Source organism: Panthera onca, chromosome D4 (assembly GCF_046562875.1).
Source record: "Panthera onca isolate mPanOnc1 chromosome D4, mPanOnc1 haplotype 2, whole genome shotgun sequence".
NCBI lineage: Eukaryota > Metazoa > Chordata > Mammalia > Carnivora > Felidae > Panthera > Panthera onca.
Window position 1 is genome coordinate 7,774,028 of NC_138351.1, and position 26,126 is coordinate 7,800,153.

At 47.2% G+C, this 26,126-nt stretch overlaps 1 protein-coding gene across 1 annotated transcript in view; it reads left to right on the forward strand.

Annotated features, from left to right (window-relative positions):
• The window catches only part of SPATA6L (spermatogenesis associated 6 like), a 47,316-nt gene extending 27,462 nt beyond the window's left edge, over positions 1–19,854 (forward strand). Inside the window, 8 exon segments of the mRNA XM_060610176.3 lie at positions 2,830–3,057; positions 6,067–6,169; positions 9,394–9,428; positions 10,179–10,375; positions 14,207–14,300; positions 15,642–15,687; positions 15,690–15,731; positions 19,813–19,854. Coding sequence (XP_060466159.3) covers positions 2,830–3,057; positions 6,067–6,169; positions 9,394–9,428; positions 10,179–10,375; positions 14,207–14,300; positions 15,642–15,687; positions 15,690–15,718 — 732 coding nt within the window. The 3' untranslated portion in view covers positions 15,719–15,731; positions 19,813–19,854.
• The last annotated feature ends 6,272 nt before the right edge of the window (positions 19,855–26,126 follow it).

A 26,126-nucleotide genomic window follows, 5' to 3' on the forward strand; every position in this document is an offset into this window, starting at 1 on the left:
AAAAGCCAAAGTCACAAGTTTGACATAAGTAGGCTGGTTAGCTTATTTGCTATTGTTTCATGGCTTTTGCTCTTGAGCTTGTGAATATGAGTGTTCCTTCCCTCTTGGCTGAGGCTGCTGCTCTGAGTTGTATTTGGGGCCGTCTTTGGTGATCGGGAAGGGTCTCGGGTGTTCTTGTTCAGCCCCGATTTCCCGTCATCCTGAGTACTTTTGGTGTTTCTTTTACCTTGTGGCTTATAATTTTTAACCATTAAAATCCTTTCTAGAACAATATGGAGCATGGGTGAATGTAATTGGTAAAGCTTCTTCAGGTGCTTTGCTTGTCATCCCAGATCTTGCCTGGTGTCCTGGAAAATCCTTGAAAATGTAGGCTGTGGGTTGAGGGGGTACTGAATGAAAAGGGCCACTAATCTGTGCAAATCCATCACTCCTGTGGGCATCATAACTCATATAATGGGAGGCCAATGATTAATTTTAAGGAAGGCATTAGCTGCTTTTTAGGTTTTCCTTATTTAAAAAAAAGCATTTGTTTATTTTGAAAGAGGAAGGGGGCAGAAAGGGAGAGAGAGAGAATCCCAAGCCAGCTCTGTGCTGTCAGCGCAAAGCCCCATGCGGGGCTTGAACTCACGAACCATGAGATCATGGCCTGAGCCGAAATCAAGAGTCAGATACTTTACCAACTGAGTCACCCAGGCGCCCCAGTATTTCCTTACTTACCTGCTATTTTTTCCAGGCTGATATGGGTGCATGGTGATTTTTCAGTTTATCTTTCTTTTCCACTCCATCATATTAATCTTGCTTTGATCTCCTAATATAGGTCTTCCTTTAAGTGTTAACTTTTACTTTTTATTTTTTAAATTTTTTTAATGTTTATTTTTGAGAGAGAGGGAGAGACAGAACACGAGCAGGGGAAGGGCAGAGAGAGGGAGACACAGAATCCGAAGCAGCCTCCAGGCTCCAAGCTGTCAGCCCAGAGCCCGACGCGGGGCTCGAAGTCACAGACCACGAGGTCGTGACCTGAGCCGAAGTCGGCCGCTTAACCAACTGAGCCACCCAGGGGCCCCAAGTGTTAACTTTTTAAAGTAACAGATTTATTGTTTTTTCTTATGGCAAAAGTATTCATTTTAGAAAATCAGAAAATACAGATAAGCAAAAAGGACAAAATAAAAATTGCCTGTCATTCTTATTAGCTAGAGATGAGCATGACTCATTTTTTTTTGAGCATGTTCTTCTGTATACACATACCCACACCCACACACACATAATTTTAACGTTAAAAGATTGCATATCACTTTGCACCTTTCCCTCTTCACCTAACATACCCTGGGCATGTTTCTCACGTCCTTAAGTATTCTTACACCAGGCAGATTTTCGCGGCTTCATTGCAGTCCACCATATGGAAGCACCATAATTTGGTCATTTTCCTGTTGTTGGGCACTTCACTGATACAGTAGTCAGAGTTCAGTCAGGAAAACAGACCGCACATGTTATTTTAGTAAACAGATTTGATCTTGTATTTTTTTGAAGTTCATTTATATTTTGAGAGAGAGAGCGTGCACGAGAGAGAGCACATGCACCTGTGTGGGCGGGGGCGGGGCAGAGGGAGAGAGAGAATCCCAAGCAGGCTCCACGCTTTCGGCAAAGGGCCCAACCTGGGGCTTGAACTGCTGAACCGTGAGATCAAGATCAGAGCCGACATCGAGAGTCAGACGCTCCACCCACTGACACGCCCAGCCGCCCCAAAAGACTTAATGTTTTAAAGTAAAGCCAAACGGGTTGAAGGACTTAAGGTAAAAGGGACACGGGACTGACACTGCTCACCGCTGGTGACCCGGGAGCTTGGAGGAAGGGTCCTGTGGGGCAAGTCCCAGAGTTCTGAGCGGGGCCCTCTGGCCAGCTGGTGCTGGAAGGTGTGAGTGGGGCACAGGAGGCTAGCTCTGCGGTTATGGGAGGAACACTATAAACCCGGTACCTCTGTCACTCGGAAGGTGAAGAGCGGTTGCTGGGCTGGCATTGACGGCCGTAGATGGCAGCCCTGGGAGCCGGGCCTGGCCTCCCTTCCCGGCTTGCAGCCGCTCCCCAGCGCCCTCCAGCGGTGGGGCCTGCCCGAGCGGCTCGACAAGCGGCCGGTTTGCCCCAGCATCGCCCGGCTGAGCCTTGGAGCGAGGGGGCTTCCCAGCAGAGAGGAAATTGCTTACTCACCGGTATAGCTGACTTCCCAGGTTTGGAACGGTTATGAGAATGTTTGTAACTATACACATTGCCGCAGTTATTTCCTTATAACGGATTCCTTGACGGAATCCGTTGTGCCGGGGTGGGGTGTGTGCCAGGTTCCATTTCTCTCTCTTTATCTCTGTCTCTGTCAATCACCTATCTTCTTTTTTAAAGAAGTTGTTCATTTATTTATTTTGAGAGTGGGGGGCGGGGCAGCGCAGAGAGAGAGAGAGCGTCCCAAGCAGGCTCCGTGCTGTTGGCACAGAGCCCGACCTCGGGGCTCGAACCCACAAACCGCAAGATCATGACAGGAGCCAAAATCGACAGTCAAACGCTCAGCCGACTGAGCCACCCGGGTGCCCCCCAGCTTTCTCCTAATACAAATAAATGTCGCTGTTACTGGTGGAAAGATATTACCCTAGCGAGTTATAAATACTAGTGATGTTAAGCTGAACTGAAGAAAAGCTAAGTAGAGAGAACACCCTTTCTAAGTTCATGGTTTGCAAATCTGAGGTGTTCACTCTTCTACAGAGTTCGATTAAATACGGTTATATTCTGATTGAATTTTCTTTTTTCTCCATTTTCATTTTTGAAACCGTTTCTTCTTGGTTTCAGGAAGAAAGAGAGAAGTCAAGAAGGCCTTTATCTACATCAGATGGGCCCAGATCCCCCTTAAATAACGTGAGGATGAGGCCAAAGGACAGTAAGGTCGAAAGCACGCAATCCTGGGCCCCCTCGCCCTGCTCCCCCAGGTGCTTCGCTCAGGACCAGCCCACTCCACCGAGCCTTGGAAATAATTTCAGAATCTCCGGGGAAAGCAAACCTCCATTTGTAGTTAGACACGTGAGCCTAAAATTATTTTTCAGAGTTTGGAAGGGTGAAGGTGCGAATGAGGGCAGAATACGAGAAGGTCAGGCCATGAAGACGAATGGGCGATATTAAAATCAAGAGGGAATTCAAGCTGAATAGTAACTATGATTAAATGATGTTCACTTCCTGGAGTCATTGTCAGGAAAGCCATACGAAGCTGTCTTGTGCACAGGACTTGCTCACTGAATGTCAGTCATCCCTATTTTTAATTTTTGGAAATTATTAATAGAGGGTGATGTCTGCATGTGACAACCTGCCATTACCCAGAAGAATCAGCCAACTGACAGGGGTGGGAGATGCATAACGAAGGCTGACATGTGCTCTGTCCCCATCGCAAACTGAAGCTTCATCAGTTTTAAAGAAAATGGCTTGAGTTTTTAAATGAGGTTGTTTTTACTTTATTTTTATTTAAAAAAAAATTCTTTTAACGTTTATTTATTTTTGAGACAGAGAGAGACAGAGCATGAACAGGGGAGGAGCAGAGAGAGAGGGAGACACAGAATCTGAAACAGGCTCCAGGCTCTGAGCTGTCAGCACAGAGCCCGATGTGGGGCTCGAACTCACGGACCGTGAGATCACGACCTGAGCCGAAGTCGGATGCCTAACTGACCGAGCCACCCAGGCGCCCCATGGTTGTTTTTACTTTAAAGAGCAGGAAAAACTATGTCTGAGTTAGAAGCAATGACGTGCCATACTCAAGGCCCTTAATTAAAGCTTCCTTAGGTTTAGCCGTCAGGAAGTAACAGGGAAATTTAATCGCAGCAGCCCACATCGCCTCCTTACATTTTTTTTGACTACTATAAAAGTAACAGAGGGGTGCCTGGGTGGCTCAGTCGGTTGAGTGTCCGACTTCGGCTCAGGTCATGATCTCATGATTCATGGGTTCGAGCCCCACATCGGGCTCTGTGCTGACAGCTCGGAGCTTGTAGCCTGCTCTGGATTCTTTCTCTCGAAAATAAACATTAAAAAAAAATTTTTTTTTAAGTAATGGAAAATATAGAGAAATTGAAAAAAGATTACCTATAGGCTCACCAATGTAATATAAATAAACATTTTCTTTAATGGATTCTTTCACTTTTTAAATATTCATAAGGCTTTATTTTTTCCACAAACTTATAATTATACTGTATATATAGATTGGTTTCTCAATATATATGGTTACTATTACATTAAAAGCATTTCCTATATTAGTTCATATTCTTTATTCCACATTCTAGTTAATGATTTATTCTCCAGGAGTCCTTATAACTCCCAGTAGTCAACTGTGGATATTACTGTCAAATTGATAACTTGGCTTAAAGAAGTCACTGGTGGTGATGTTTGTGCATGAGATATAAGAAAGGGCACCTGGGTGGCTCAGTTGGTTGAGCTTCTGAATCTTGATTTTGGCTCATGTCATGATCCCAGGGATGTGGGATTGAGCCTTATGTCAAGCCTGCTTGGGATTCTCTCTGTCTCTCTCTCCCCCTCTGCCCCACTCCCCTGCTTGAGTGTGCTCTTTCTCTCTCAAAAAAAAAAAAAAAAAAAAAAGATACGAAGCATTTTCAACCCCCAAGTCAGGGTGCTATTGATTGAGGTGACTGTGTGCAGAGTGGGTTTATAGGTTTAACAGAGATGTTATTTGGCTAGAGACCGTAGAGCCGCTGGGGTTACCTCATGGTAACCTGGGCAAAATGGTAAAAACCTAGCGACCAATCTTTAAATATTGTTGAACTGAGTTTATTGGACACTCTGCTTCATTGCATTTCATTTTTGTGAAATACAACTGTAGTCGAGGCCCTTTGGGCTACATAATCTTAAAATCTTGATAGATTTCGTAGGGAATAAAACCTGCTTGGTGTTTATTTTATTTAACAAATTCTTGTACAGCCTCTGCTATGTACCAAGCTCTTTTCTAAATGCTTTATACGTAGTTACTCTTACGGAGCCAGATTTCCTGATGGCATGTGACGTTTCTTCAAGCAGAAGCATTAAAATTTAGAGGACTTAATGTCGTGAAGACAGTAAATTCTAATCAATAAAATTCTGAAAGTAGAATGAAGAGTAACATTATAACCTGCCTTCTTGAAATTAAAAAAAAAAATGGCAGAAATGAACAAGATAAAAATAATTTAGCGACTCTATGCCATAAGTATTCTGAAGTAGTTAGTTCCCTATTTCAAGTGTTTGGACCTGTTTACAGATTATGTTGCCCAGTCAGGATAATAAGGTCACCTTAATTAAAATAACGCAGCTGCCACTATTCTTTTTTTTTTTTTTTTTTTTTTTTTTTTTTAAGGATACAGGCACTCAGATTGGAAGGGAATGGGGAAGGCTGAAATGTCATCTTGTGATAATCCCCTGATTTCAGGGAGGACCCTACCTAGGCCAGCACTGCGTCCTGTTTAGGAACATGAAACTGTCCTGTTTTGAAAGATTTAGAAATAAACTTCACTTACTCGTTTCTGGGCTTGATCCTGAACCTGTGGTTAGAATATAATTTGTGTCCAACTTTATGCTAAGAGTTAGCTCATACCTTCCTGTTTAAGCCTCAGCGAAGGTAAGGACACACAGCTTCCTTTGTTGGGATAACATTTAACATACATGGAGATATGATTCAATTTGTTCCCAACCTTTTCTTCTTTTTTTTAAATTATTTAAAACAATTTTTTAATGTATGTTTATTTTTGAGAGAGAGGGAGAGACAGAGCGCGAGCAGGGGAGGGGCAGAGAGAGAGGGAGACACAGAATCTGAAGCAGGCTCTAGGCTCCGAGCTGTCAGCACAGACCCCGACGCAGGGCTCGAAATCATGGACCACGAGATCGTGACCTGAGCCAAAGTCGGACGCTTAACCGACTGAGCCACCCAGGCACCCCCCTGCCCAGCCTTCCCTTCTTACTTGCGTGGCCCACAGTTGAATGGGAGAAAGGCACTACAGGTAATGAGGAGAGGGTAACATGAGCTATGGTGGGTTCAAATCTTATTTCTTTCCTTTCTTTCAGGTGGACAGTGCGAAGCCTTTTGGTGACAGTATTTCAGAGCTTCAGCCCCGGAAGTCTAGGACAAAACCTAAGTTTTCAAACTTACCTTTTCCAGGGAGAAGAGGTATTGGAGTTTCTTGTTATTCCTACAGATTCCCCAGTGGAATTACTGGGTTCCTCCTACAGATTCCCCATCCTCCTTCTGAATCTTCCTTCATTCTTTTTTTTTTTTTAATGTTTATTTATTTATTTTGAGAGAGACAGCACGAGTTGGGGGGGATGGATGGGCAGAGAGAGAGAGAGAGAGAGAGAGAATCCCAAGCAGGTTCAGCACTGTCAGCACAGAACCCGATGCGGGGCTCGGACCCACGAACCATGAAATCGTGACCTGAGCCGAAACCAAGAGTCAGATGCTCAACTGACCGAGCCACCCAGGTGCTCCCTAAATCTTCTTTCATTCTGAAGCCTCCCACGTTTTTTGGGGGAAACTCTTTGGCCTAATTGTCAAGTGCCGTCCAGCTGTGGAGCTTGCAGGGAAGGCGTTCCCACAGAGCAGAGGCCAAGGAGAGCTGTCCCCTTCCTGGTCCCCCTCGCTGTTGAAGGAGAATGCTCTGAGTAGCACCATCACGAGGTGGCTGGGCCGGAAGAGGGGCCAGCTTGTCCTGGTATGACACCCTCAAAGGCACCCCACATAGCTAACAGAGGAGGCTCACCATTTCTTGAGATGGGAAAGAGCCGGGGGTCTGGGAGGGGATTGGTGGAGATCAAAGCTTTGCTTTACAAGAGGCCAGGTCAGCCAAGAGGAGCGCCAGCTCGACCTAAAGCAGTTAGGTTAAGGCAGGGAGTCTCACGTGCAACTGTCAGGACCCTTCTGCATTCTTTTAAAATATTTTTTTTATGTGTACTTATTTTTGAGAGAGAGAGAGAGATTGAGACAGAACATGAGCGGGGTAGAGGTGGAGAGAGAGGGAGACCCAGAATCCGAAGCAGGCTCCAGGCTCTGAGCTGTCAACACAGAGCCCGACGGGAAGCTCGAACCCAGGAGACGTGAGATCATGAGCTGAAGTTGGACGCTTAACGGACTGAGCCGCCCAGGTGCCCCAGGACCCTTTTGCATTAAGGGGTTTTGAATTAAGTATTCTTAAATACTATTGAGGTCCCCAAAGAGCTTTTGTTTAAGTGGATGATACCTCTTAATAGTTAGCACATTAGAAATTGAAACTGAGTAATTTGTAATATACGGGAATTTTACAAGCACACGTTCCATTAGCCACGTAGAGTGGTGATGTCATGACACATCATGTAGCTTCTGGAAAATTCCCTCGTGCGAGAATGAGAGAAAGTTAACTCATGTCTTGGTATTATTAGAACGGTTTTGACTTTGCAGATCTCCTGGAAGTTGTTGGTGAGCCCTGGGGAGGTCCCTGAACCTTATGTTGAGAGTCACTGAGTTAATGCATCCCTTGGTGGCATGTACCTTATGATGTGGCAGCTCCCAAGGTCACGGCAGTGAAGTGCATCCATTCCTGAACCTGATAAAAATTCTTAGGCTTGCAGTGCTGGCCTATTTTCTTGACTCCTGGTGGAACTGGACCGAGGCCAATCCTGACAGCACATTCCCTATTTTAGGCTTAAAGGCTTATGCTTTTAAGGGGCTACACAGATTCTTTTAGTAACTCAAACCAGTGTTCCTGGAACACGGTGACTGTTAGCAGCCGACCAAGGACAGAGTACGGGGTTTGAAGCAGAAAGTGCTTTATCACCTCTGACATTTAATTTAAGTCCTTTGGATTGAAAATCACCCACGTAGCCTATAAAAGCAGCACTGCCTTCCCTATTACCGTGAGATCAGGCAACGGCAAGTGTCCTTTCCTGGAGAGGACACGTTGGGCTTAATGCTGGCTCAGTTACGACAGGACTCTCATGCCTCACACTGGTCTCGGCCTCTCTGTCTTTTCTTAATCCTGGCAGGTGGAGAACTGAGGTTCCAGAGAAGTTACAGAGCGTAGGGCACACCTACCTTTAGAGAAGACGTTCAGACCTCTGGGCTCTCAGATCCTTGGATTCCCTGTGGGTCCCAAGCCAGACCTTTGCTTAGGTCACCGTCAGCTCATTCATCCCGGCCTAAGGCAGAATAAAGCAGCGGCTTCTCAAACTTGAATGTGCATTTGAATCACCTGGGGCTCTTGTTAAACTGTAGATTCTGATTCAGTAGGGCTGGGGTGGGGCCTGGGAGCCTTCTTTTCTTACAAGCTTCCCAGTAATAACAACGTGGCTGGTCCGGGGACTGCACTTTGAGAAGCAAGAGAACAGGGCAGGCCCCTTGTGAAAGGCAGTGATCCCAGCCAGTAGCAAGGGGTTTCTATCAACAGGGCAGATTTGTGGCTATAGCCGTAAAGGGCCTTAGCATTGCCAGCTCCCGGCTCAGCTAGGAGTTGGGGACAAGGGACCTTCTGGGACAAGGTAGTCACACACACCTGCATGCCGGGAAGTGGTGGCGATTACCAGTCTTTAAAAAGCCCGTTTTGTATCTTCCTTCTTACTGTCAGTGACAGAGGGACATCAGCAGTCCATAAAAAGCCCTTGTCACTGCCTAAGCCCCACGCGCAGAGGGGGAAGTCACGGTGTCTTTGGCCTAGCCCTGCAAATACTCATTCCAAAAGCATTTTTTTTTCTGACTTTGGAAGAATCCAGTTTAGTCTTGAATTTGCCTGTGGGTGTTTATTACTTCACTTCCCAGTCATCCTTACGAGGCTCTGGCATGCGGTCTACTTACTTACTCATGATTGTTTAGGGTAATCCTGATGATTTACACTTCGCTGCATTATGTTTTCCCAAGCTCTTGTCTATTCATTGTCTCCATTTAACAGTCGTGTCCACCTTGGACAAGCATGCTGGAGACTTGTGCATAAATATGATCTCCACGTAAACCAAACATGAAGGGAATGGCAGACGCAGAGTATATGAATTTTATATGAGAGTCACACGGTTTTCTTTCAGGCTCTGGGCAATTGGGCGAATATGAGTTTTGTTTTCCAGGCTGCGTGAGGGTTACTGAATTTACTGCTTCACTGTAGACCCTCCTTTGCCCTTTCCACGTCCCTGTGTACTGTCATTAATAATACAACTTCACCGGACCTCCAAAGGACGGAAAAACTCAGAGATAGGATTACTGTGACTCAAGGGACGCATAAAAGTTGACAGTGTAATTTACAAGGGAGCGCTTAGATTCTTTAATAATTCATTCACGTGTCATAGTTTTGTGCTGCTGCGGAGGAGACCTAACAGCAGTTTTAGGGGTTACCGGTAAAAATGAATCACTGAAACACCTGTTCCTCTCTCTTCTAGCTTCTTCTTTTGACAGCTTTGCTGCTAACATAAAGGTAATTGTAGAAGTAGCATTTGTAAATGATTTATTTCCAGCTTCTAATGTCGGTTATTGTGCGTTCCCGAATGAGGGGTGGAAAGGATATTTCTAGCAAGTGCTGCTTGTGGAATTGCTGTAGATGCTCTAGAGTTTAAGAGATGCCCAGGCGCCACTGTCCTCTTGCATTGGTCGCTCTGCTCCCCTCCTACAAGCTCTTTCTATTTGTGGAATGAATCACCAGGGTCGAACGCCCCGATACCTACTTTACCAGTTGGTATTTTTATTGCTTTTTTTCCCCCAAATACTTTTTATGACACCAAGAGGTGGTAAGCCACTTACTCTTGAAGTTTGGTTTGTCAAGGTGAAGGCTCACACTTGTACGTTACAACATGAAGATAGATGTAGGCAGAGGGATGGGATACACTGAGCTTTTGATGCCACGGCCTTTAAATATTTTATTTAAGAAATTGTATCTTTACCAAACCCGATAATCCCTTATCCTCTCAAATCAAAGTTCGGAGCATGAGTTTATTTTGGCTTGTTCATATGTGCCAAACGTGCAGAATTTTGGTTTTCCTTCCCTTGACCTTGACTCCTCAGCATGTTGTTTCTAGTACCGCCTACTCCTGCCGTTCTTTTACTGCAGGAGCTCCTTGGGGCAGGTACTCAATTAGCTTGCCCCCTTCCTCATCCCACCCACCCCCGGCTCTAATTAAGCAGACCAAAGCAAAATGACAGCTAAAGAATAATGCGCATTGTCACTCAGGTTATCAAAGAGCCAGATGAACGGATTGTTTTAAGGAAAGAATCACCATCACCTTTAGATTCAAGTAAGTTTGGAAAAGCGTCGCCCAGTTATGGTAACCAAGGGGACGCCGATTTCCACCGGGAAGCCTCATTTGCCACCGACCAGCCTTCCAGATCTTCTAGCCCTCTTCTGGATCAGCCCCTTCTCCGAGAAAGGTCAGCGGCCAGCACCCGTCTCTTCGTTTGAAGAGCGTGTTGTGGTCTAGTGGGAGTAAAGCCTGGTCGCTTCACCAGTTGGCTTCCTGACGAGTGTTCAGCTGGTGATAGGAAAAGCCACCATTTCTTTTCAAATCTTCCCAGAAGGAAGGATTGAGCCTTTTCTCTTGCCTGTGGAAAGCATATCTCATGTTTGTTGAAAATGGGACAGCTAACTTGGCGTAGATACTATTTATCTATCCGTTTTTTCATCTTTCGTAAGTTTAAACCCTCAAGAGTTTGATTTCTTTCTTCTTTTTTTAAAATAATTTTTAAAAAATGTTTATTTGTTTTTGAGAGAGAGTGAGAGACAAAGTGCAAGCTGGGGAGGGGCAGAGAGAGAGGGAGATGTAAAATCCGAAGCAGGCTCCAGGCTCCGAGCTGTCAGCACAGAGCCCACGGGATCTGTGGGGCTTGAACCCACGAACCGTGAGATTATGATCTGAGCCGAAGTTGGACACCCAACTGAGCCACCCAGGCGCCCCAGGAGTTTGATTTCACCAGTAGAAAAGCACCCACTATAGAAAGTTGGGAAATTCCAGAAAAACAGGGGTGAAAAAAAATCATCCATAGTTCTGCCACCCAAAGACAAGAATTACTAACATGTAGGTGTATTCTCCCTCTTTCTAGACATGTTTTCTTGGTTTATTTATATGATTGCCACAAATAACCCCCCCCCCCAAAAAAAAAAACACACACAATTGCACCTATCTGGTAAGCAGGACAAAATTGAGAGAAGAACCCATATTTTCCAAATTGTACTCTCTGGTAAGATGACCAGCCATCCACTTGGCCTGGGACTCTTCTGACTTTGGCTCTTAAAGTCCTGCATTCTGGGAAATGCCTTACTCCCAGCAAACCATGACATGTGGTCACCTTAATGCTGGGAAGTGGTGAAGATTATATATATATATATATATATATATATATATATATATATATATATTTTTTTTTTTTTTTTTTTTTTTTTAAGATTTTTAATGTTTATTTATTTTTGAGAGACAGAGATGTGGCACGAGTGGGAGAGGGGCAGAGAGAGAGGGAGACACAGAATCCGAAGCAGGCTCCAGGCTCCGAGCTGTCAGCACAGAGCCCGACGCAGGGCTGGAACCCACGAGCTGTGAGATCATGACCTGAGCCAAAGTAGGACGCTCAGCCAATCGAGCCACCCAGGCGCCCCCTGAAGATAATATTTTTAAGACAGCTTTAAAAAAGGAATAATTGGGGGCGCCTGGGTGGCGCAGTCGGTTAAGCGTCCGACTTCAGCCAGGTCACGATCTCGCGGTCCGTGAGTTCGAGCCCCGCGTCAGGCTCTGGGCTGAGGGCTCGGAGCCTGGAGCCTGTTCCCGATTCTGTGTCTCCCTCTCTCTCTGCCCCTCCCCCGTTCATGCTCTGTCTCTCTCTGTCCCAAAAATAAATAAAAAACGTTGAAAAAAAATTAAAAAAAAAAAAAAAAAGGAATAATTGACATTATATTAGTCTCAGGTAGACAACAAACATGATTGGATATCTGTACAGACTACAAAATACTCACCACAGTAAATCCAGTATGCACCTGTCGCCATAGTTACAGATTTTTTTTTTCTTGTGATGGGAATTCTGGACATTTATTCTTGCAGCAACTTTTAAATATGCAATATGGTAGTAACTCTAGTTGCCATGCTGTCCGTTACATCCCTAGGACTTATTTTATTATTATTTTTAATGTTTATTTTTTATTTTTGAGAGAGAGAGAGAGAGAAAAGGAGAGGGACACACAGGGAGAGAAAGAGAATCCCAAGCAGGCTCCGTGCAGTCAGCACAGAGCCTGATGCAGGGATGACATCATGACCTGAGCTGAAGTTGGACACTTAACCGACTGAGCCACCCAGGTGCCTCTGGAAACGCTAACACTGAAGACGTTTCTCCTGATCTCTGAGAACTTGCAACTTAGCAGAGGATGTAAAAACAAACATGTGTACCGAGAGCTTTCTACAAGGCAGGACTTTGAGAATAGTGTAGACCAAACGTTATCAGAGTATGAAGCAGGAAGAAGGAATGCTTCATGGAGCAGGTGGTGTTTCCCAGGTGGGCCTTGAGGGGAGGGGATTGGATTCTGATGGAGTTAATGGAGGGGAGGGATTGGAGGTGAGAAGCCACAGGGCTCTGGCACCTTCTAGAAGTTAGAGCAGCTTGAGGGAATAGTGGGTGCCAAGGCTGAGGTCTGAGGGCCTGTGGAAGCCAAGCTAAGGAGTTTAGGCTCTGTTGGAAGGCAGTGGGAGCTTTTTCAAGTTCATTCTCAGGAGTTAGGACATTTGACTGTAGGATGATGGCTCCGGCTGCAGATCAGATTTTTATCCTCTACCTCTGACAAATCAGCAAGTTCTGTGTGCCCCAAATCACTCTAAATGGAGAACTCTGGAACTAATTAGACTATGAGTTTGTAGATAAGGCTATGATCAACTGTGACAAAGGACAACACAGTCATGGAAAGGCCATCTGGCTTGCCCAGGACTGTCCAGTGTGTATCATACATTAATTAAAGAGAAGGATTTCAACATATTGCTAAACTTCTTAGGAATTTTTAGAAAACAATGTGTATTTTTTTAATCCTTGCATAGATTTTTAAAAATATCTATTATTTTTGAGAGAGAGAGAGTGAGCACAAGCAGGGGAGGGGCAGAGAGAGAGGGAGACACAGAATCTGAAGGAGGCTCCAGGCTCTGAGCTGTCAGCGCAGAGCCCGACGTGGGCCTTGAACCCACGAACCGTGAGATCATGACTTGAGCCAAAGTCGGATGCTTAGCTGGCCGAGCCACTCAGGCGTCCCCCTCCCCCATCCCAATGTCAGACATTAACCAAATAATGACAAAATGTCACTGGGTGAAGTGCTATGAATGGTGTTGAATGGACTCCAAGCGCATGTAGGAGGGGAGCCGGCTCCCTCTACAGGAGGGGGCTCAGGGGGGACTTTGCTGAGAACTCAGTCATTGGACTGAGCTCTGAAGGGGAGTCGGGGTTAGCACGGAGTGGGGATCGGGGTGGGAGTGGCAGCATTCCAGGCCCTAGCGAGCAGTGCTGGCGGGCGTGGAAGGGAGAAAGTGCCTCCTATGTGAGGAACCGAAAGGCACCCTAAGGTGTGTGGTGAAGTTTGGGTCTGCTCAGCCTAAAGTAGGTGAGATAAACAGTAAATTCCTGGGCCCAGTCGGTCAGGTTAAGCGTCTGACTCTTGATTTTGGCTCAGGTCATGATCTTGTGGTTCTTGAGATCGAGCCCCGTGTTGGGCTCTGCACTGACAGTGGAGCCTACTTGGGATTCTCTCTCTCTCTCTCTCTCTCTCTCTCTTTCTCTCTCTCTCTCTCTCTCTCCCTGTCTCTGTCCCTCCCCCACTCACATGCATGCATGTATGCATGCCGTCTGTCTCAAAATAAATAAATAAACATAAAAAAAATCCTTGTGGTGGAAAACAATTGGGATTACGTTTCGTGTTAAACATCGGCGGATTAAATTTTTCAACGTGAACGCAGGCTTTATTCTTTAGAGAGCTATCTGAAGCGCGCAGCAAAGAAGAAGAGAATCCCTCGCAGGCACCCACCCCCACACAGGCCATTCTCCACCCTGTGGTTTTTATTCGTCAGTGTGTGTCGTATGCATCGGGGTTAATAAGGACACTGAAACCACACTATGTGTACAGGTTGCCTGTTACTGCTTTTTCTTGCCATCAAGCTGTAAATATCAGCCCACAGCGTTCTGTACTCTAGTATCCTTTTCAGCAGCTGCCTAACACTCTGGCCTGTTTCATTTTCTGAGCAGATTCCACCTTTATTCTCAGTCCACTTGGAGGAAGATCCACGAGAGGGTGTGCGGTCTTCTGACATCCCACAGAGCTCAGCAACACCTAAACAAGGTAGGGCTTCTGGGAACACCTAATCGCTGACAAAGTTCCATGGGAACTGGGACTTACAGTCTCCGAGGGGGGTGTGTGCGTGGGGGAGATGGACATTAATCAGGCCACCGTAGAAATAAATGTACAATTGTGACACTTACCAAGGAGGGTGCATGGGGTCCTGAGAGCGTACGAAAGGGGGGTATTGACGTGGTTGGGAATCAGGGTGGGCTTCCCTGAGGAAGAGACACAGGAGCTTCCATCTGACCCATGAGTAGCAGCTACTTTGCAGCTCAGCACGCACGGGGCAGAGGTCCTACATCGTGAGGGATCACGGTCCTTTCAGGGACTGAGGGAGGACCTCTCACCGGTCTGGAGCACAGTTTCTAACCCGTAGTTAGATATACCCAGTACTCTGTCTACTGCGGAGTGCAGCACGAGCTAAGGGACCTGTTGCCATTTCCAAGGAATTCCAATGAGAGGTTAACAGTGCCCCCCATGGATGGATTTAACGACACCACGTAGTAGTTGAAGCAGTCATCTTGAGTTATATAAACACTGGCATATTGTAGATTTATAGGATGACACTCATAAATGAACATTGGGGCACCTGGGTGGCTCACTCGGTTAAGCATCTGACCGGCTCAGGTCATGATCTCGCGGTTCGTGGGTTCGAGCCCCGCGTCGGGCTCTGTGCTGACAGCTCGGAGCCTGGAGCCTGCTTCGGATTCTGTGTCTCCCTCTCTAGCTGCCCCTCCCCCATTCTCTCTCTCTCTCTCTCTCTCTCTCTCTCTCTCTCTCTCAAAAATAAATGAAAGCATTAAAAAATACAAACAAACAAATAAACATTGATTTTCATTGAGAGGGTTGTGAATTACTTTGCTGCTTCTCTGCAAAGTCATTGGCTTTGCTTTGTTAATTTCTAGTCTTTTTAAGGAAGGGAATCCTTTCAGAATGTAAAAAGAAGGAAAGGAAAGGAGGAAAGGAGAGAGAAGAAAAAGAAGGAAAAAAGAAAGTATCTGCATGTATTTACATATATAGTAAACCCCACGTATGGGGCATGCATGGGTCATAGACCTCTTTTTGTTTGTTTGTTTTTAAGTAGGCTTCATGCCCAGTGCGGGGGTTTGAACTCATGACCCTGAGATCAAGACCTGAGCTGAGATCGGGAGTCATTTGCTTAACTGTCTGAGTCACCTAGGCACCCTCCCCACCCCCCCCACCCCCCCCACCCCCCCCCACCCCCCCCACCCCCCCCACCCCCACCCCCCCGGCCTCTTACATGCAGAAGCACACATCTGGGTATCGTTGATCTATATGACACTATGAGTAATGCAATTGCCAGGTTTGTTTTTGTTACAGGAATATACTATCTCTGAAACAAAGTATATCCTTGAAAGACCAAGTTACTCCCAGTGCAGGAACAGAGATACTTTTAAGCAGCTGTCTTAGGTAAGTGAGCAGCTTAAGTGCTGTTTTCTATTTTGATTTGCTTAATTTCCTGTCAACATGAAATAACTAGAAAATGTGGTGGACAGGAGACGGGGTGGAGACCTAAGAGCCACATTCTTCTTCCACTCGGTAGAACCACAGCACGCGTGTCTGTGGTCGGCTAGCCCGGTCTCTGTCTCTGTCTCTGTCTCTGTCTCTCTTTCTCTCCCCTCCTTCCCACCCTCTTATTTAATGGTACCTCTTTGAGCTCTAGGCTCTCTTTCCTGCTGTGGGGTATTTACACGTGCTGCCCTCCATCTAGAATACTGCTTCCAGACCCTGCTTGGGTCACTTCTATTTATCCTTTGGTCTCGTGACCAAAGCTCTCTGCACTTTTCTTGGGAAAAGTATCCTTGTATCAGATCACCTTCCACTGTGGTTGGTGCTCGGTAGGTATCCCTTAATGAGTGAGTGTCGAACGAGGGGATGAGGCCAACTCTAGGATTCAGGTGTATGGTAAGTAGTTGGCCATATGATGCAGTGAATTCTGTTCTTTTCCTCTCCTGCCTGGGCCTAGAATTAGAATAGCTCTTCCTTACAAAGTGCTTCCTGAGTGCCAGAAACTGGTCCGAACACTTTGGTTGCATTAGATGAGTGAATGTTGGGGCGCCTGGGTGGCTCAGTCGGTTAAGCGTCCGACTTCAGCTCAGGTCACGATCTCGCGGTCCATGAGTTCGAGCCCCGCGTCAGGCTCTGGGCTGATGGCTCGGAGCCTGGAGCCTGCTTCCGATTCTGTGTCTCGCTGTCTCTCTGCCCCTCCCCTGTTCATGCTCTGTCTCTCTCTGTCTCAAAAATAAAGGTTAAAAAAAAAATTTTTTAAAAAAGATGAGTGAATGTCTAATTCTCATAACAATCCTATGAAGTAGGTTCTGTCATTAGTCCCATTTCATAGAGAAACTGAGGCGCAGGGAGGTTAGGTGCCGTGCTCAAGGTCACATGGCCAGTGGATGGCGTGGCCAGGAATACGAACATTCTGTGGCCTCCCGAAACCTAGATTGTGTGATAGGGGAGCCCTGGGGAGAAAGAGCAGAGCCCTTGGGACTCTGAGCAAAGTCCGTGGACAGTGCCCTTGAACATCTCCCTCGGGGATCCTGTGTTGCTGTATTATGTAGTCCCTAGCATCCTAGCAACATCAAAATGATTATGAGTCTTTTTAAACCATAAAGGAGTGTGAGATGATATGCTAGGTTTTCACAGTAGTTGGGCTCCAGAAAATCTGGCTCGAGGGTCACTCATGCTTCAGGGCACAAGTTGCTTGCCCACGCCCGCCCCCCCGCCTCCAGGGCTGGCCAGGACTCGCTGCCTTTAGCACCGAGGTGTGGGGAGGACAGCTCGGTAATAGCCCATTCTCCAAACTTCTACCCCCGAACGTTCTGCTTGGTAGATTAAAGGATAGATTCTGGGCCACTGAATCTCCAGTTGCCAAAATAGCCATCTCGGCGTTTATTAGGCAGTTATACGGAACAGGGCCCACATAATTACCACCATGGGAACCAGGCCCACATAATTACTGAATGCCAAGTTGTGTTGGCATCAAGTTCCAAAACCAGCTGATACGTGGATGCCGATGGGAGGGGAGAGAGTGAAGGGAAGAAAAAAAATGAGTAACTTCTTAGAAAGTGGGTTTCCTTTGGGGCATCTGGCTGGCCCAGTCCGGTAGAGCATGTGACTCTTAATCTCGGGGTCATGAGTTTGAGCCTCATGTTGGGGGATGAGTTTACTTAAAAAAAAAGAAAGATGGGCGTCTGGGTGGGTCAGTCAGTTGAGCGTCCGACTTTGGCTCAGGTCATGATCTCGTTGTCCGTGAGTTCGAGCCCCGCGTCGGGCTCTGTGCTGACAGCTCGGAGCCCGGAGCCTGTTTCAGATTCTGTGCCTCCCGCTCTCTCTGCCCCTCCCCCACTCGTGCTCTGTCTCTGTCTCTGTCAAAAATAAATAAACATTAAAAAAAATTAAAAAAAGAAAGAAAGAAAATAGGTTTCCTTCCAAACACAAGTTCCCACCCACTAGGCCTTCTCTGGAAGTGCTCCATGCCGCTCCCCGATCACCCCCCACTGTTTGGGTCATGCATTCCTGGGGAGGCAGGAGTCCTGGAGGGCTGTGTCCGTGAAAGTGTTCATGCGTGCAAAGAAACACGGGTGACCTTGGCTCATCTTAAGCAAACAGGGCACTTATTACAAGGATGCTGAGTATCTCAGTGAATCTAGGGAGGATCCAAACAAGCAAGATCAGGCCACTAAAATGGGACGGCTAGAGTCCCCCCTCTGGGTCAGGAAGACAGTCCCAGAGAGGAGCATCCACAGAAGACCCCGTGGGCTTCCACTACCTGTCCCCAACCTTGATTTTCTCAAGGACCGTCTCCCGCTTGTAGACTCCAATTCTTGTCGCTTGCCTTTGCCACTTTGGCTCTCTTGCTGTTGACCAGCTGTCCCCCTCCTGGGTGCCTAGTGATCTCAAGACCGGGGGAAATGAAACAGTCGACTCTTACCACAAAAGGACCAGCAATTCTTGACCCAGAAACAGTGAATCCAGTTGTCTGACAAGGGAACGGGCGGAAGAATCGGGTAGTGGGGGTGGGAATACATCTCTTTCTCCTTATTCTGGATGATTTGGGACTTGGCACTTTTGCTATAAAACAGATCATCCCTTGTATACTTCAAAATGGTTAAAATTTTATAAACCATGAACAGAAAATTTTGTGTTATGTGAATTTTTCCACCAAAAAAAAAAAAAAAAAATCCCGTATACCACTCCCCACCCCCTAGTTCTCTTGGAATGGGTGGTTGTCTCTGTGTTTCGGTCCTTACCAAGTGTGTGAGCTGACTGTGTGTGTCTGGCAGGTGCTCACTGAGACTCCGCTTTCAAGGGCGAGCTTCCAGGGCTGTCCTCTGCGACGCCTGGTCCCTCAGGCAGACTGAGGCCCGCTGCCCTCTGCTCCCAAACGAACCTCCACTTAGCACCTCATTCCCGCAGCCATGTATTATAGTTGGTTTTCCTTGTGAAAACCCTCCGAAGAAGGGGACAGAGACTGACCAAACGGCACCAGCTCCGGCCCGCTGAGTTCCAGCACCATGGCTGGTCTGGAGCAGGGGCCAGTCCGCTAGGAGTGCTTCCAGCCAGAGGGTGGGCAGGGAACCCAGGCCTCGTGTCCTCAGACACAGACGAGAACCGTAGCACAAAAACCTCTCTGAAATTAAAGAATAGCGGGGCGTCTGGGTGGCTCAGTAGGTTAAGCATCTGACTCTTGATTTCGGCTCAGGTCACGATCTCACAGTTCATGAGCTCGAGCCTCATGTCTGGCTCTGTGCTGACAGCCTGCTTGGGGTTCTCTCTCTCCCTCTGTCTCTGCCTCCCCCCTATGTGCCCTCTCTCCTCTCTCAAAAATAGACATTAAGAAATATTAAAGTGGGGCACCTGGGTGGCTCAGTTAGTTAAGCGTCTGACTTCAGCTCAGGTCACTATCTCGCGGTCCGTGGGTTCGTGCCCCGCGTCGGGCTCTGGGCTGATGGCTCAGAGCCTGGAGCCTGCTTCCGATTCTGTGTCTCCCTCTCTCTCTGCCCCTCCCCCGTTCATGCTCTGTCTCTCTCTGTCTCAAAAATAAATAAACGTTAAAAAAATTTTTTTAAAAAAAGAAAAATTAAAGAGTAGCAAAATGGAAAAAAAATCAAGAAAGAAACCAAAAAAGGACAAAAGTTAATTAAAATGCTGATTTTTGGTCTGTCTCAGCTCATTACGCCTCCAGGTCCTAAGACAGTGGTTGGTACAGCTCCCAGCCTCACTCTGTCTACACTGGGTGGGCAGGAGTCTGTTTACTCTCTGTCACAGGGGCTTATCCTCAAACTGATGTGACGCAGAGAAGTCAGGTAACCTGCCCAAGGTCACACAGCTGCTCGGTCAGGTTTCCCTAACGTCGCCTCCCCCTGCACTGGGAATGTAGAAGGGGCTCAGACACCAAGGGATCTTCGGGAAGAGCTACTTGCCTAGATTAGGATTGAGCGAAATCACCGTCTCCTCCTTGGCGCTGATCCTTTGCCTTTTTCCTCAGGACCACGTGCCGTGCACGACGTTGCCGGCTTCACAGGGGAAACTGGAGGAGCATCGCGAAGAACTCACTCATCGAGTCAACTGACACATCCTTTGAGAAATGAACAAGTTTTTGTTATGTGTGTGGAATCACCAGTGTCTCACCCCCTTTACACCAAACCCTGTACTCACTCAGTCTTCTGTACCTAGGTCAGAGTCGTTGATTAAAGTGTTTCCAGTGCGGGGCTCCTATTTCCTTGTCAAGCTGGAAACTTTTTGATACACTTTGTGTGTGCTTGTGTTTTGAGCTTGAACGAGAAAGTAGCGGAGGGTGGGTGGCCGGTGCTTTTATTGGGAGGGCACCTGTAGAAATCGAACAGCTCAGGACGCCTTTGGAGGTGCTCCTCATTTGTGGCAGCCGATGTGTTCTTGAACAGTTTTTTGTTTTTTTTTAAATTTTTTTAATGTTTATTTATTTTTGAGACAGAGACAGAGCATGAAGGAGGGAGGGTCAGAGAGAGAGGGAGACACAGAATCTGAAGCAGGCTCCAGGCTCTGAGCTGTCAGCACAGAGCCCGACGCGGGCCTCGAACTCACGGACCACGAGATCATGACCTGAGCTGAAGTCGGACGCTTAACCGACTGAGTCACCCAGGCGCCCCGGTTTTTTTTTTTTCAAGTTTGTTTATTTTGGAAGAGAGAGAGAGAATCCCAAGCAGGCTCTGTACCAACAGCACAGAGCCCCATGTGGGGCTCGAACTCACAAGCTATGAGATCATGTCCTGAGTCAAAACCAAGAGTTGAACGCTTACCAAACTGAGCCACTCAGGTGCCCCTCTTGAAATTTTTCAAAGTTTTTCCTTCCTTCCCCCTTCTTCTGCCCCTCCCTCCCCTTCTCCTGCCCTCTCTCTCTCCTTCCCTCCTTCCATCCTCCTCTTCTCAGCTTACATTTTACTTGACCTAGAGGAAGCTGCTATTTACAGGAATAACCCCATAAATCCTCCAGGGAAAAATGGTCAACTTGAATTTCTCTTTTTGGTAAACTTGGGTTTTGTTGTGTGTTTTTAAAAAAATTTTTTTTTCAATGTTCATTTTTGAGAGACAGAGCGCAAGTGGGGGTGGGGCAGAGAGAGAGGGAGACACAGAATCCGAAGCGGGCTCCAGGCTCTGAGCTGTCACCACAGAGCCTGACACGGGGCTGGAACCCACGAGCCTTGAGATCATGACCTGAGCCAAAATTGGATGCTTAAGCGACTGACCCACACAGGCACCCCTGTTTGTTTGTTTGTTTGTTTGTTAATGTTAGGCTTGATTTACATGAAGTCCACCGAAAACTTGGGAAGAGGGAGATTTATGTCAGGAGAATTCAGATCTGGCTCTAGGACACATTTGTAAGAGGAGGCTAATTTCTTTGGATTATAGTTTAAACCATCCTCTCACCTTACCTCCCTCCTCTGTTTCCAGCAGTGCTTAATAAATTTCTATGAGGAACGAAATCTTCCTCAAATATTTCTCTGAAAGAGCTACTTTAAGTAAATACATTCTGCAAATATGACCGCCAAAACCACATTTAAAATCAGGTAGAAGGGCGCCCCGATGAAATGCTCACACAGTGTTAAGGAGCACCAAGAGAACACGGCCGGGATGATGTGGGACTAGAGGCTCATTGTCTTCATGGGGACAAGCCCAGAGCCGAGGGGCCTGGAAATGGGAACCTCAGTCTTTCCTTCACATTATAACCTGGCATTTTCCTCTACCATACCCTAAATCTCTTTTAGTTTTTACAGGATTTGGCGAGAGTCAAATTTCCTTTTCTTGGTTTGTGTTAGGTAACTTAGGAAAACAGCCTTAATAATTGAAGGAAAAAAAGGCCTACAGAGACAATAAAACAAAGCTCATTTATTCTCTTCGACTTTCAGCCAAGTCAAGGTGTATATGTTACAACAAGCATTTCATTGACCTTTGGAAAACAGCCAACGTACTTAAAATTACACCTGCTTCTGTATTCTGGGTGTGTCTGAGACTTAGAGCTGTCAGTTTGTTACTTTGATGTCTCAGGAGTCATCAAAAATAAAAAAATACTGTGTTACACAAAGGCTGTAGCAGAATCCTCAGAAAAGGATCACTTACGAAGTGTGTAAGCAGCTAGAGGAAATCAGTTCTAGAGAATTGGTATGTCATGGCGGTTCCCTCTCAGACACACACGGTGACATTCAGCGTTCAGTTTCTCTGAAGTGGTTTGAGCATGACTCCTTGATTCCATTTAGGGACAAGATTTTTCAGGGCGCCTCGGTGGCTCAGTCGGTTAAGCGTCCGACTTCGGCTCAGGTCATGATCTTGCAGTCCGTGAGTTCGAGCCCCGCATCGGGCTCTGTGCTGATGGCTCAGAGCCCGGAGCCTGCCTCAGCTTCTGGGTCTCCCTCTCTCTCTGCCCCTTCCCTGGTTGCATTCTGTCTCTCTCTCTCCGTCTCTCTCAAAAATAAAATAAACATTAAAGAAAAAGACTTCATTGCCCATTCTTAAAGTTTGTTTTGTTTTCAAATCAATCTTTTTTCTCAGCTAATTCTATTGTTTAAATTATTCTTATTTTACCTTTTTATTTCTCAAGGAATTATTTCCATTTTGAGGAATCATATTGGGGCCAGGATTGCACTTGAGTTGTTTTGCTTTTGGAGGATGTAATAATGTGAATAGTTTTGTGATGGATTGAGATTTCTTTGGGAAGACCTACGTCATCAAACATGATACAGATTCCCACCTGTCTTGCTTCAAGTTCTTATTCCTATTTTGACTTTCACAAAAAGTCAAAGCCTGGACCGTAGTTTACAAGCAGGTTTGATGGGGTCTGGGTTTGCAGAGGCTCCTGGGAAAATCTCCTTGGGGGAGCCTGGGCCGCCCCACGCAAAAGCCACTGCACAAAGAGGTATTTCCCTAAGGTCACCTGGCTGACCCAAAGTTAGCTGAAACGTACAGACCCTGCATTATAAATACTATTTTTTTATTTTTTTATTAAAAAAATTTTTTTTAATGTTTATTTATTTTTGAGACAGGAGAGAGACAGAGCATGAATGGGGGACAGTCAGAGAGAGGGAGACACAGAATCTGAAACAGGCTCCAGGCTCCGAGCTGTCAGCACAGAGCCTGACGCGGGGCCCAAACTCACGGACCGCAAGATCATGACCTGAGCCGAAGTCGGCCGCTTAACGGACTGAGCCCCCCAGGTGCCCCTATAAATACTATTTTAAAGATGAGAGTGTACATGGTGTGTTTGACATAGAAGGTGGTTGCTTTTATACGGGGAACCGCAGAGGATTGATGAGTTACGCATGCAGGTTGACCTGGCCCCTGAGTGCTGCTCATAATGGCCGTGACTCTACTCGATTATTCCATTAACAGAGCCCTCTGGCCTCCGTGCGGGCAGCCCGAGGAAAGCGCTCTGGCCCACATGTGACCGATGAATCTTCTAGCACAGCTGTGCTTCTCTGAATAGATGACCCAACCCAGCATTCCCTGGGGACTTGCAGTTCTTGGCGAGGACCCCCTCCTCTCTTCCCCGGTCCCGGGAGCCCTGCCGACAGAGGAGGTGCACCCCCTGTTCACCCGCAGCCCCCCCACCCTGCTCCTTGGGCCTGCTCCTCTCCGCCCCCCGCCCCTTGGGTCTGCTCCCATCGGCCCCTCTGCACTGGGCCCAGGGGCAGCTGTAGTTATTTTGCTCATCAGAGGAAAGAGCCAGTGCTTACTTTCGCCCTCAGAGCTAGGAAATTTGGCAAAAGCAAGGTCGGGCCGAGGACAAGAACTCTTCCTCGGTGCAGATGAGTCATTTCCCGGATGGATAGGTTGTCGAAGCTTCTTCGGCAGAGTGAGGAGCTCCCAGGCTGAAATTTTCCCTTCGGGATTCTGTGCCTTTTACAGTGATCCTCCGGCACCCCCGTAAGTACGTGTTTTCCTTGTCTTTATTTTAAAAGCACCCTGTAGCCCATGATATAATATCCATTTTCCTCATGTACCTGTAAGAATCACCCGCTGGGCCTCATTTGCTCTCTGGGGCTCTGTGGTGACCACAGCTTTGCCTCCATCAAGAGGGACAATAAACATAATGTACGGCGGGCTGTGCTTTGTGTGGGAGGGTCACATGGGGTGGGGGGGAGGGGAATCTTCATTTTGACACCAGAACTCCAAGGTGACAGCACTGAGGGCCACCGTGTCCGCCCCAGATGTGGCGAAGGGGATCTGGGGGCTGTGAGACCGCCCAGTCAACAGGATTAGGACTTAAAAGGGAAGAGAGAGAAGAGAGGCCTCTAGCAGGGTGGAGAGTTTGCTCTGAGGTCGGAGCGTTGAAGTACACAGGTTGTCTTGGGCCTTTGGCTTGTGAGTGGTCAGGATGCTTCTGAACCAGCCAGGCTGCGCTACCTCGTGTCCTGCTTAGGTTGGACGGGTGTGGAGGGTGATTTAGTCTAGCTCCTTCCACAGAGGAGGCCAGGACAAGGGCAACAGTTTTTAAAAAAAGTGTTTTTTTCATGTTTTTATTTATTTTTGAGACAGAGAATGACAGAGCATGAGCAGGGAGGGGCAGAGAGAGAGAGGGAGACACAGAATCTGAAACAGGCTCCAGGCTCTGAGCTGTCAGCAGGGAGCCGGATGGGAGGCTCAAACTCATGAACTGTGAGATCATGACCTGAGCCGAAGTCGGACGCTTCACCGACTGAGCCACCCAGGTGCCCCATTTTTTTAAAGTTTTAAAAAATTTATGTTAGAGGGGCGCCTGGGTGGCTCAGTCGGTGAAGCGTCCGACTTCGGCTCAGGTCACGATCTCGCGGTCCCTGAGTTCGAGCCCCGCGTCGGGCTCTGGGCTGACGACTCAGAGCCTGGAGCCTGCTTCTGATTCTGTGTCTCCCTCTCTCTGCCCCTCCCCCGTTCATGCTCTGTCTCTCTCTGTCTCAAAAATAAATAAAAAACATTAAAAAAAATTAAAAAAAAATTATGTTAGCAAGCAAGCAGGGTAGGGGCAGAGAGAGAGGGGAACAGAGGATCTGAAGTAGGCTCTGTGAGAACAACAGACAGCCGGATGTGGGGCTCGAACTCAAAAACCTCAAGATCATGATCTGAGGAGAAGTTGGATGCTTAACCAGCTGAGCCACCCAGGTGCCCCGAGGGCAGTAGTCACGTAAAGACCTTACCATCTAACTTTGGAATACTTGGGATTCCAGTAAAGGGATATAATAAAGCTTTTTTTCCTTCTTCCTGCCTGCTCTCTTTTCTCTCTGTCTTTTTAAAAATTTTTTCTTGAGAGAGAAAATGTGAGCAGGGGAGGGGCGGAGAGAGAGGGAGACAGAAAATCCCAAGCAAGTTCTGCGCTCTCCGCACGGAGCCCTACGTGGGGCTGGAACTCACAAACTGTGAGATCGTGACCTGAGCTGAAATCAACAGTCCGGCCTACCCGACCGAGCCATCTAGGCGCCCCTCTTGGCGTTTTTTCATTCATTCGTTTAGTGCCTCAGTTTGCCCGTGCTAGATCAATTGCTCCCAAGGGCATTCTCGTGAGGGGTCTCATGCAGGGAGAACACCTGCATTTGAACGGCTTCTGCCATTTACCGCGTGACTGACTTGGGCAAAAAGTGGCTTAGAACTCTGTCTCAGGGTCCTTCTGTGCGTAAAGGAGGCAGTTACAACAGCTACTTGAAAACGTTAACTGCTGTAGGCAGATGAGTTAACACATTTAAAGCGCTTTCGATCAGTTGCCGGCGCAAAATAAGTCTCAGCAGGTGCCAGCTGTTTATTTGCACCTCACTGAGTTATTTGAGGAAGGTGTTAGGTCTCCCCCCACTTTCTTTTGCTAAGGATACCGAGGCTTGGAGAAGCTAGACTGTCACAGCCAGTTTCCAAACCCTGGTCCGTCTCGTCTCTAAACCTCGTATTCTCTCTCCCGCTTTCCGCCACCCTGTTGGCTGTCACCTGATTGTCCCTGAGGCTTGTGCATACCGGATAATGCAACCTAAGGGGTTAGACAAAAAGGAACTCAGAACCTTTCCGTAGAGTGACAGGGCAGCCAAGGTCTCTTGCCAGAAGTTGGAATGAGGTTCACCACTTCTGGTAACCAGGAGATGCTGTCTGGTCTTATTTCCGGTCACTGGAATGTGATGTTTGGTATGAGCCTTTTTAGGAAGCCAGCTCCCTTGGCCTGTCGCCAACTAAATATCCCTGTTCCTTTTCCTCTGGGAACTGACACTTCGCTTAAACTGGTTTTCTTGAACTGAGATTATCAGCACACCTGTTTCAGTGGGATGCCTTTCAGGGACAGACCACGTTGGGTACCGGGCGACGTTGCTCCAAGCACTG